The sequence below is a fragment of the Serinus canaria genome, chromosome 4, assembly GCF_022539315.1.
Source record: "Serinus canaria isolate serCan28SL12 chromosome 4, serCan2020, whole genome shotgun sequence".
NCBI classification, from domain to species: Eukaryota; Metazoa; Chordata; class Aves; order Passeriformes; family Fringillidae; genus Serinus; species Serinus canaria.
Window position 1 is genome coordinate 23,267,948 of NC_066317.1, and position 12,606 is coordinate 23,280,553.

Sequence of the window (12,606 nt, forward strand, 5' to 3'; positions counted from 1 at the left end):
CTTCCCTTCCCTTCCCTTCCCTTCCCTTCCCTTCCCTTCCCTTCCCTTCCCTTCCCTTCCCTTCCCTTCCCCTCCCCTCCCCTCCCCTCCCCGCCCGCGCGCCCCCTGGCGGCGGGGAGCGCTCCCGACCCCCCCGCGCCGGCGGCAGCGCCCCCTAGCGGCGCCGGCGGGCAGCGCGGCCCGGCCGGTCGGGCGCCTGCGCGGCCCCGCCCCTGGGCGCGTGCGCGGCGGGCGCATCCCGGGTCGGCGCGCGGGGGGACGGCGGGAGAGGCTGGCAATGGTGCTGGAGACTTTGGCCCGCATCGTCAAGGTCCAGCTGCCTGCGTACCTCAAGCGCCTGCCGCTGCCCGAGAGCGTCGGCGGCTTCATCCGCCTCACAGGTAGGCGGGGGCAGCGGGACCCCCTTCCCGCCCCGGCGGCGCGGTCGATCCTGCCTGGGATCCGGCTCCCACCCCTCGCTCCGGGCATCGCTCGCTGTCTGCCGGCCGCGTCACAGAACGGGGAACGCCAAACCCTGAACTGTTGCAGCAGGAGGATGACCCGACAGGAGGTGTCGGAGGGCAGGGGAGCTGTCAGGATGAAGCGCAGGGACAGAGTAAAAAGTTCGCCTCGGAAATTCCTCTGGGAGCCAGCGCTGGTGGGCCAAAGGCCGTGCGCCGAGATGGATTGGGATTCAGCCAGAGGCCTAAAGCACGGCCTCTTCGTCTTCCTCACAGGTCAAAGACAGCATCTGAACCGAGTCAAAGCAAAAACCTCTCTTTCTGGGAACCTGGCACATACAAAAATTTAGGGTAGTTTTTAAATGTAGTAATTGTAGTAAGTATTTTCTGCGTGAGAGAGTAGAAACACCAGTTCATTGATTGTAGCCCTGTGACAGAGTGAGCAAGAAAGAAGAGTGAGTAGTGGCGATTTATGTGGGCGCTCAGCGCTTTGCCCACCGAGGCTCTGGGAGCCCAGTCTCGGCGGTGGTGACACAGGCGGGCCCTCAGGCAGGGTCAAGTGACAGGATTAGTCGGGTGACAAGAAGGAAGGAACGCTCTCCACAGAAAGTAGAAGTAGAAAAAGTTATCAAAGTGCAGAATCAACCTTATATCTTGCAGCACTAACACCGCGACTCTGATAGTGCTGGAAAATTGTTAAATTTAGAACAGGCATAGTTTATTTAAAGCCGGCTTTGAGCACTTATTTTTTTTTTCCAGCATGTTTATGCTGCTTGTGACCTGTAAGTCTCATTATCTTCCTCAGAAACAAGCAAATCTCTTTTAAATTGATTGTTCTTCTTCCACAAGTACTCTGTCATACAGAAAAGCTGTTAATTATATTTACCAAATAGAGAAATTCAACTGCTACAAAGTTGGGAGGTAGGGGAGGATAAAACAAACTACAGAACAATGCAACTTCTCCTATTTCTAGTATTTGGCAGTTTACTAATGAAACCAATTGCCCTTGTAACCACAACTTGACTTAAAATTTGTTAAGCGTAGTGATATTTTAGTATCTTACTGCTTCACTTGTCTAACCATGTCTTTTTGTAACAGGATTTTATTTGTGCAGTCTTCTGTACTCATAGTGCGTAGTAATAATATGATTTATTCTGAGAACCTCTGGAAGGTTTGGTCTGTAGACCAGAATCAGGGCTTTGGGGTTATTACCTAGTGTGATCAGTGTGGGAGAACCGTTTTGTTGTCACGTTGTTTACTCCATTGACTTCAAGGTACTTGCTCGAATTTGGAGACAGGAGAAGAAGCAAATAACTGATTTCTTAAGTGTAGACCAAACATGTGAAATGTCAGTCCCAAAAATACTAAACAAAAGTAAAAGAAGGAGCTGAGTCAGAAACTGCTTTTGAGAACTGGTAGGATTTAATGAGCATACCTGAAAAATCCACTGCCTCTAGTTCTTAGTGATTTTTTGGATGGACTCTAAAAACGGGAGATAAAGGTATATTTTAAAATAAATATACGGCTATAGAGAGAACATTTTTACATTTAATTTTTTTTTTCAATAGTAAGCTAGACTAGTATCTGCCACTGTGCTTATACATCTTCCTCCCTGCGTGAATATGAATGAAAATGGGAGGGGAAAAAAAGCAAAACTGTACAGGTGCTAGAAGTTATGGGTAAATGCAACACAGTGGGACTTCTGAGAAGGGTGTTGTAGGACACTGCATCCTAGGCACCCACATTAAAAAATTATCATCTCTTAGAGCGTAAAGGTTATTGAAAGTCATTGAAACGTCATTGCTCGGTGAAGAGCTGTGTGCTTGCTTGCACGCAGAGCTGCTGCCAGTCTTAAGTTTCATTTGAGAAAATGATTGCTTGAGCAAGTGCTGCCTCTTCTATGTTGTTGTGGTCTTTGTCCTGTCCTAAAGCCTCTAAGAGCAGGGTATTCCCAGTCCTGGGGTTATTTTGCAGTGAATTATCATTAGGAAAGAATATTAGACAATAAAGAAAATTAATGTGACCTTTTGTGTTTGCTACTATAATTACAAAGTACATTCTTTGGCAAATGGCATACTTTGCTCCTTTTTGGAAAGTGAGAAGTAGCGTTGGTCTAAAAACATTTAAAGTGCATTAATATTTGCCCTTTGGTGGCATCTATTGAACTTAATCAGGGACCAGCACTATGAAACACTGGGCAACATAGACCTTGTTTGCAAATGCAGGCCAGAATCCAGATTTGGAACAGTGCAGTCTTTTAACTCTTTTATTGCTTCTAAACTCTCATTAGCTTGTAGGCAGATGCAATTTCAGTTCCTGTAGTGTATCAGTTGTAGAAACAACAGAGCAAAAGTAAATGGAGCATTTTGGTTTTTTTATAGGATGTTGTATAGTGTGCTGGTTAGAGATCTGGACATCTGTTTTCTGGTGTGACCTTACAAAACCAGAATGAAAACCTGCTTGTTTGAAGAGAAAAACTGTTAACATCCAGTGCACACCTCCTGAAGGTAAAAGCAGTGAGGGACAAAGGAAAGAATTTTTGACCTTGGGTTTGAAAGTGGATATCTAAATTATCAAGCTGTGCTGCTCAGAAGCCTCTTTCAGTGTCTTGTCATTGATTTTTTAGTCTTCTCAAGTTCAGTGAAATAAACAGTGTTGTCTCATGTCAGCATTGCTTCTTGCCCTGGAAGGTGTCATTAAAATGGCATAGACATTCACCTCAAAATAGCAAACAACTAAAACCAGGATAGATCTGCTTGTTAGTTCTGAAGAGAATGTAATTAATAAGTACTTCAAATTTGCATGAAGAATGTCATCAGTTTAGAGAATATAGAAGCACAGTTCCAATGTTCCCTTTGACTAGTAGTTAATACTTGTTAAAATTTTGATTTGCAGTTGAGCTGTTACTGTAAGAAGCTGCTTTTGGGTCTGCATAGGGTTATTTCTACAAAAAGCAGCTGAAACATAAGTCAAAGATACCAAAGGAGTAGTTGATGGAAGATAAGCAGGGAATACCTGCTTTGATTTTCCTCTCAGTGGTTGGTCTGTACCTTTGTTCACAGTGTTTGTGTTGCTTTTGGACGTGTTACTGTTCGACTAAAAATTAAGACCACCTCTCCTTGAAAATATCCATTGCTTCAGCTTCTTGGAATTCTCTGGTTTCTGATATTTTCCAGGACTTATCCTTGGGATTAGTCTCTGTCTAACACAAGTCTGAAGACTGAACTGTTCCATACACTATTCATCATTTCTGTCTCCAAAATCTGCTTCTCCCCATGCAGCAGAACTGATAAAGAATCTCCAGAATCAGTGTAATGGCTGAATTCTGAGTTGTCAGCTGTGAAAATAAAGTCTTGTGAATTGCCCTACATCTGCTTCAGAAAGGTATGAATGGCTTCAAAACCAGAGCAGTCTACATTTGTAGGAAGGCATTGCATTAGTTTGGATGAAGGGTTTTTTTCCTATCCCTGCTCAGCCAGTCTGAAGATCTCTGACAGTGTTTTGTATCTCATGCCTTAGAACATGATCACATTGATTTTTCAGTTTAAAGGAGTTTCAGGCAGTCTTTTGGCAATAACAAGCCAGTTTATGATTAGTGTACACATGAATGTAACTGGGGGCTTTCCAGAGACTCCCAGATTAGAAGCACATAATTTACTGGCTAGTGAAGGCAAATCTATTTATCAGCAGTTATCTTGGTATAAATATTAAATAATAACTATCTTAAATAACAGCCTTGTACATCCTATTCATGTTTATTTCTATTTTCCTTTCTCAGAGGTTACAGCTATCATGTTCCTCTTTCACTTGTATGAACCCAACTGGCTGTGAGCCATTCATAGACATGACCACTCTTTTGATTTTGATACTGTATCAGAGTGTGAGATGTGTCCTTTTTGTGTGTCAATCTTAGCCCAGTTATATTCACCGCACACTTGACAGATGCCCTGGTCTTGGTATTCCTCTTGGAATGTCTGTTCTGTCTTGGAGTTCAGAGGAATAGCTTTGTAGAGATCCACATTTTTGTCAACAGTCAGGTTAAATACAAAGTTTGGAAATTTTTTCAGTGACCAAATATTTTTCCTCTCTTCTGAAATACAGTCAGTCAAATATTTTTCCTCTCTTCTGAAATACAGACTGAAGTCAGTCCTTCAGTCTGTCAGAAAGTGTACTTGGATTCCTGATGGAATTGATGGAGTGTTCTGGAAAAGTAATGCTAGAAAAGGCAAACAGGCACTGCTGTCCAGGAACTCAGGATTCTTTGTAGCTGAAAACATTTAAGTATCTCAGTGTTAATTATTATTTAGGGCTTGCAGCTTGTTGGAGGAACTAAGGAAAGAGCACCAGAGATTAATGCATCGCAGTGAGACTTAGTGAATGTTGTGAATTGTGGATTGTAGGGACTGCTGCAGGTGTAGTTGGGGAATGTCTGCTGAGACTTCTTGCAGTGCCTTTAGCATTTATGCAGCTGTGATGCATTTCCAGATAAATGCACTAAATGTGGCTGTCACATCATAGGCAACGAACAAAATTATTTTCTTTACATGGTCTGGTTCCAGAAAATTCAAATCCTTAAGAAAAATCCATTGGATTCTAACTGGAGAACTATTAGCATAAACGTGTTTTACTACTACAAATAAAATCAAGCTATACAGAATAATGTATTTTTTCAGGGCTACAACCCACCTGGCAGACTTAGCCTGCTCTGTTGTGTTTTCTTTCTTGTACAGCTCAATTCCAAAAAACAGTTTGTAGAACATAATCTTGCTATATTCTGATCCTAAATAATTTAAAAGTTGATTAGTGTCTTGTCTTAAAAAGTGCTTGTGCAGCTATTTGTGCTCCAGCTTGTTACACTTTTTTCTTTCTCTTCTAAAATATTTTTAAACTCCCTTCCATATGAGTGTTTAGATTTAATTATTCTCCAGAAATTTAGAAAAATGCTCTCAACCTTTAGTGCACCATGGTATTTAAATTGCACTGGAGTATTGTTACAGCATGTTCTGCTGGAAAAGTAGATCCACCTTATATACATAAATGCCAATTATTGATGCATTTCTTAAAAAGTCCAGTAAGTCTTCTCTCACCAGTATGCCTAGAAGATTTATAATTATGTAGGAGGGCAGCCACATCTGCAGTGGATACTTCTGTTTTTTACCTGTACTTGAAAGAAGTTCCTTACCTTGGTAAAAAGCATTTTTCTGTGACTTGACCTCCTGATCTTAGGTGTCTGTCTTTCTCCGTGTTGTAGAAACTGGTTGCAGATCCCTGAGCTAACAGTGGTCTGAAAAATAAAACCAAAGAGATTGGTGAAGGTTTTGCCAATTAGGGTTGCCCATTTCAATAAATCTTCTATATGTTTTATATTCTTCCATTGAATCATCTTCTAGAATGATAAAATTCAATTTCATCAATTAATTTCAATTCATTAAATTCTAGGAGTCAGATTTTTACTCTGGCTGAAGTAAATCCTAGGACTTAATCTATGTCTTCTTTTTTTTTTCCTTGAGACTCACCAATGGAATCTTGTTTTCCCTGAGGGCCCTGCTGACTGAGCAGCCCTGTTTCATCCCCTCAGCCTAAGCCACGTGAAAGTAGCTGATGCTGCACCATTCTGGAGTGGTGCCAAAAGCCAGCCTAAATCCCACCTTATCTCTAGTTTCAGAATGGCTGCGGTTACTGCCTTTCCTGGGCGTGCTGGCCTTGCTCGGTTACCTTGCTGTTCGTCCCTTCCTCCCCAAGAAGAAACAGCAGAAGGATAGCTTGATTAACCTTAAGATCCAGAAGGAAAATCCCAAAGTAGTGAATGAGATCAACATTGAAGATCTGTGCCTCACTAAAGCTTACTGCAGGTGTTGGCGTTCAAAGACGGTAAGACATTGTGCTGCTGTAGGATTAGAGATTGAAACTTGCTTATTTTTAGCAGTTTAGCTTTGGTGGTGGATTGCACTGTGTTCAGCTGTTGCCTTTGTCTGGAATTGGAACATGCTCTTGAACTTTGTAGAATGGCACAACCCTATCTACGTGAAGAAAGCAACTGTAGTAACTTGAAAGAAACACAGTAGGGTTTTTCTAGAAATGTTTAGAGAGTGACCACATGTGAGTAAGAATAAAACCAAGCAAACCTGTTTTACTATTTGGAAATATATTGCAACTAATTAAGAGATAACTACTCTTATTTTGCAAAAAACAATACTTAGAAAGTTGTTCATATTAGAATGAAAATAAGGCTGGGCCTGTGTTGGTGATTCCCATCTGGTCCAGAGCAGTGAGATGACTGGTTGCGGTATTCCATATCCCCCAAATCAACTAGATGTAAATGAGTGTATTTCATCTTGCCTCAGTTTTCATTTCCTGATTCAATTTTCAATGTCCTGACCACAGACTGGTTTTGTTTTCCCTGGACCAAATGCTTTCCTTTTTAAATAGAAACAAAAAAGTCTGCCTTGAACTGAAGAAGCTTACTCGGCCATTCTCACTTTGGACTAATCACTTCAGCCAAGTATTTCAGCTTCTTTTAAAAAAGTACTTTCTGGTTGCAAATGACTAAATCTATTAAGAGCACTCTAAATAGTAGCACAATAAATCCATTTGTAGCTGTGATGGCTGTTTTGTTTGCTGTTCTTTCATGGAAAAGGCTTTGTCCCTGACTTTGTGTCTAAGAATAGCTAATTTAGGATCTCACAAACTTAGTTACCCGTTAACTGTGTTTGTTATCCTTAGTATCCTGTGTCTGATAGGAGACAGGGAGTTCAATATTGAACCAGGACATCACAGGAGGAACTAGCAACATTATCAGAGCACTTGGGGCATAGGAAAAAATACAGAAATCACCATGCAACTGCTGTACAGAATTATGCTAATTCCTTGTGTTGTTTTTTTTTTTTTCAGTTCCCTGTCTGTGATGGCTCCCACAACAAGCACAATGAGTTGACAGGAGATAATGTAGGTCCACTAATACTCAAGAAGAAAGAAGTATAGCAGATGCTTAATCTAGGTCTTGACTGATAAAAAGTATTTTATACTGTTGTAGTTGCAAGCGACAGCGTTTTGTTATGTGATTGGTATGATTTAGTTTCATGATTGCTGTAGATTTCTTTTTGGAATAAATTGCATTTAGACAGTGATGAATTTGTCACTATTTTGGTACCTTATTCTGAGAAGAATTTTGCCTGCTTTCTAAAACTGTAAAGTACCTATCTCTGTAAATAAGTCGTTTATTTCAATAATAAATTGACTTTCTACAACTAAGCCTTTTTTGTATGAACATACAATTATGAAACTGTCACTATTTCAAGTGCACTTTTCTGTTGAGTTTGTTCTGCTGAGAAATGTTTTACTCAGCTTTTCAGGAACTAATTTAAGTGTACTTAAATTAGTTCCTGAAAAAGGAGAAAAAGGTACCAACTTTGTCCTTTGTGAATGTATCTTCAGGCAGCAGATCAGTGTTAAGTCATGCTAGCTGAAGGTCTGGCAGGGTTGGTGCCTAAGTGGGCAGTTTGTTGGTCTTACACAAAACAGCCCAGCTCAGACAAACCCTACCCTTTCACACAGCATCCCAGGTGGAGTGCTGGCAGTTCCAGGCCATATATAAACCAGACTTTTGAGCAGGTCATCCACCACCATTACCTCTGTATTTTAGGCCCTGCGTTGATGGTAAGGAAACACAAATTTGCCTCCTGCAAGTTCCCTTGCACTAGTCACTTCTTTTTGCAATGGGAATTTTCAAGGGATGAATGGGTTAAGAGTCAGAACTGAGGATGCAGAGCTGAGCTGTTCTCTTGGCTTGTTACCCATTCAGAATTATTATTTAGGCAAGTCAGAACATTGTTGTGCTGAGGCTTAAATTCAGATGCAGGTAATTACTACTTACCTAACAGCTGGATTTCTAATTAATTATTCTCAAGTGCTTAATTCTCCCATGAAATAGTGTATCCATCAGTATAAAAATAAAAATTTGGTCCATGCTACAGTTTTAGACAATGGTACTGTAAGAGATCTCACCCATTCCTTAACTGCATTTCATTTGACCCGTTGTTAGGTGGGAAGCCCCAGAGCTGTTGCCAAAGCTGATCACCACAGTGCTGGAACAGAAAGCGAGTCAGAAAGCTGTTCTCACACATAAGGGCTCTTGCAGCAGCAGCAGAGTTAAGGTAGATCATTCCTCCTCCATTTGTGACAGTTGTAGTGCAAAAGATGGCAGATTAGGATGTGACTGTGTGTTAAATGCCTGCTTTTACAAAGTGTGTAACAGAACCATGGTATAATGTTTATTGTTTAAATGCTTCACCAGTGGTCTTGCCTTAATGGATGAGCAAACCATAAATGTATTAGGATATAAACATTTCTATCAGAGAAAAATATATAAAGGTAAGTGTCTTACACTGTTTTCACTTACAGATATATATAGAACACCAATCCCCAATTCTTGGGTTTGGTGAAGAAATTACTGTGAAATGTAAAGCCCTGTCTTTGACATTTTTTTTTCAGGGTTTAAAAACCACAGTCTACTGTAGCAGACTTCCTAGACACAGGCGTGTATGTGCTTCCAGCTTTTATCAGGATACTTCTGTATTCAAACAGTTTGGTTTCCTCTGAAATCACAACCAAACCTGTTAAATTAAGACAAACCTTGCTAAAGTGAGTAATACAGCAACATGGTTTCGTTTCTCCCAAAAAACTCCTTGAAGAGCAATGTAAGGTTTAACCTCTTCACTCCATCTTTAACACAGCTTAAGGAATTTTTTTTTTTCTCCCTACTTGCTCTTAGATGAGATAGTTTAACAGCACTCTACAGATATGACTATAGGATAAACAGGGACAGTTTTTTTTGTTTGTGCTTATATCTGTAAGGGCATGGAACAGATTTGTAGTGTTGCAAGAGCAAGTCACAGTTCTTTTGTAGAAAGGGCATTTTAATAATTTCCACAATATAATATAATGAGAATCTCAAACAAGATAAATCATAATTTCCTTGGATTTCAAAATCTGTCAAGGTAATACTGTCTCATGTCCACAGGACTTCCTATAGAAAATCTCACAGAATTTACTAATCTGTTCTATCTAAAGTCTACAGAGTTAGATAGCTAAAAGCTGAAGTGCCTGTACAGCTCTATCTCACCAGCAACTGAGAATTGCACCAATTACCTGACTTTTCTAATCTAACTGGGAAGATCCATACACAGGAATAAATTTGCCCTAAATACCAATAAAAACCAGAACAGAGGTCATAGGACCAGGTCTTCAGTGTTGATGGAAAATCTGGGGAAATTGAAATCAGCATTTTGTGACACCTATTTACTCTACAAGAACAGCAATGTTTTCCTTTCTTTTCATAATTAGTTTGAACATGGTTATAACAGACAAAACAGGTTTGGAGAAAGGTGTCTGATTTGGGACAAATACTAGAAAAAGTAAATGTAACTGAAGTGCAATTGACCAAAAATTTGATCTTTTGCACTCTTTATTTAAAAAAGCAAGATGCAGAAACTAGCATACATTTTGTGGTTGTATTACACCATGACTCTTTCACAGTTAATTTTAGACTTCAGTTGAAATTCCATAAAAAGCTCAGTTTGGCTGAAAAAGAGGGAGTAAGCCGTGATTATAATCACATCATCATCACATCCCCTGGCCTGTTTTAACTGCCTGCTTGCAGATAGACAATTTCTGTCTTTTCCCATAAGCTGCCTGCTGTAACTGCCGGATGCTGGCTGCTGGGAACACTTTCTGCTGTCAGACCTTTCTCCTGCAGAGGTTCTTGTGAACCTTCTGGAACAGCACACAGAGACTTCCGCCACACTATGCCTGTGATTATGTCTGCATGACAGCAGGACTCTGGTTATCAGTTACTGCACATCGTGTTCTTATTTTAGTTCCTGCAAATAAGATAATACCATGGCATAATCATTTAATTGGCTTGAATTTATGCCTTATTCAGTAATGGTTTTCAAGGCATTTTGTTAAAAGGGAGGTGGTCTTTAATGTCATGCTTCACCTATACTCTGATAAAAACTGAAATCTAATCTCTCAAAGTTAGCTGCTAATCAAAAGCAGCTGAAACTGCCATGATACTTACTAAAAAAACCCAGTCTCTTAAGTTCTTAGTCCTGACATATCATTTAACAAAAAGATGCAAGTGTTTTCTTTCTTTCTGGAAGATAAGGAGAGGGAACATTATACAGCATTAAAGCTTTTAATTTTAGATCTGCATGTCTATGTAATAGATCCAAATTGATACTTTTTGAAGATTTATTAAAAGCTGGGGGAAAGGGGTCTCATGAGAAATACTGACATAAAATGGCAGGGAAAGAAAAATCTATTTAATCTTACTTAGATTAACAAAAAAGATGACAAGTTTTCATTGGTATAGCTTATTCAGGCACTCAGAATATTGTGGAAGTGACCTAATGTATAACTGAGAGCACACTGAGATTAAAGGAACAGGCAAATCCCATTTATGAGATGCTGTTTTGCTGGAGAGGAAGTATTAGAGGTTATCATGAACAAGAGCTCTTCATCAGAGGCTTGCTTTTGTACTTAAGGTTGTCCTTATAGCCCTTTAAATTTGTCCAAATTTAAAGGGCTATAATCCTTACAACATCACACTTCCGTTATTGAACACGTTCCGAATTTGGCATAGTGATCCCTGTGGGAGGATTCTACTTTTTATAAAGCTTTACAAAAAAGTGAACTCCTGTAAGTTTTACAGTTTTAAGTAGAATTATTTTATAGACAGTTACTGATGAACTGAACACTGTATTTCCTCATCTTGTCAGTTAGCTTTACCAACATTACAATTTCCAATTACTTAACCTCCTATTAAAACTACATGCATTTCACAAAATGACAGAATCAATGAGGTTGGAAAGGCCTCTGAGATCATTGAATCCAACCTATGACCACCCTGTCAACCAGACCATGACTTTCAGTGCTGTGTCCAGGCTTTGCTTAAACACTTCCAAGGAAGATGATTCCATCACCTTCCTGGGCAGACCATTCCACTCTTAACAATGCTTTCTGTGAAGAAATTACTCCTAATTTCTTAGGAAAGTAATTCTTTCTTCTAATGTCCAACTTAAAACTCCCCTGGTAAGGCTTATGACTCCATGCTCTCATCCTGTCACTGGCTGCATGCCAGAAGACACCGACCCCCTCCCCACCTGGCTCCACCCTCCTGTCAGGGAGTTGCAGAGCAGTAAGGTGCCCCCTGAGCTGCCTCTTCTCCAGGCTAAACACCCCCAGCTCCCTCAGCCACTCCTCACAGGACTTGTGCTCCAGACCCTTCCCCAGCTCCGTTGCCCTTCTCTGGACACGCTCCAGCACCTCAATGTCCTTCTTGCAGTGAGGGGCCCAGAACTGGACACAGCTCTTGAGCTGTGGCCTCAGCAGTGCCCAGTACAGGGGGACAATCACTGCCCTGGTCCTGCTGGCCACACCACTGCTGACACAGGCCAGGATGCCCTTGGCCTTCTCGGCCCCCTGGGCACACCCTGGCTCATGTTCAGCCACTGCTGACCAGCACCCCCAGGTCCTTTTCCACTGGGCAGCTTCCCAGCCACTCTGTCCCCTGCCTGTGGCACTGCCTGGGGCTGCTGTGACCCAGGGGCAGGACTCAGCAATCAGCCTTGTTGAACCTCATTCTGCTGGTCTCAGCCCATTGATCCAGCCAGTCCAGATCCCCTGCAGAGATTTCCTGCCCTCCAGCAGATCAACAATGCCACCCAACTTTGTGTTGTCCATGAATTTACTGGGAGTACACTCAATCCCCTTATCCAGATCATCAGTAAAGATACTGAAAAGGACTGGGCTGGGGGGACACCAGGAGTGCACGGGAAGTGGGCAGAACAGGCACCAAAGGCCATGTATGTCATAATAATGACCAAGCACAGCACCCTTAACCATTGCTCCAGCTTCAAACCCATCAGGTGCAGTTTAAAAGCATCACCCTTTCAGGTCAGGAGACAAACCTGAACCGAACTGAAGATGGTACATTCCCAAGGAAGCAGAAAGAACAGCATTAGAGAAATACAATGTACCTGACAACTGTTAACAGAAAACTTACAAAAGAATTTCCTGGTATTTTTATCATTGTGCTAGAACTGCAGGCTATGAAATTTAAGTAATTCCTTAGGAAGCTTTCTTTTTGCTTAGAGAATAAGGCTTA

At 41.1% G+C, this 12,606-nt stretch overlaps 1 protein-coding gene across 1 annotated transcript; it reads left to right on the plus strand.

Annotated features, from left to right (window-relative positions):
- Positions 1–209: 209 nt before the first annotated feature.
- Positions 210–7,567, plus strand: CISD2 (CDGSH iron sulfur domain 2). Its single transcript, XM_030238780.2, has 3 exons — positions 210–380; positions 6,100–6,311; positions 7,332–7,567. Exons 1-3 carry the CDS (start codon positions 278–280, stop codon positions 7,419–7,421), a joined length of 405 nt encoding a protein of 134 aa, XP_030094640.1. The 5' UTR covers positions 210–277; the 3' UTR covers positions 7,422–7,567.
- Positions 7,568–12,606: the final 5,039 nt, after the last annotated feature.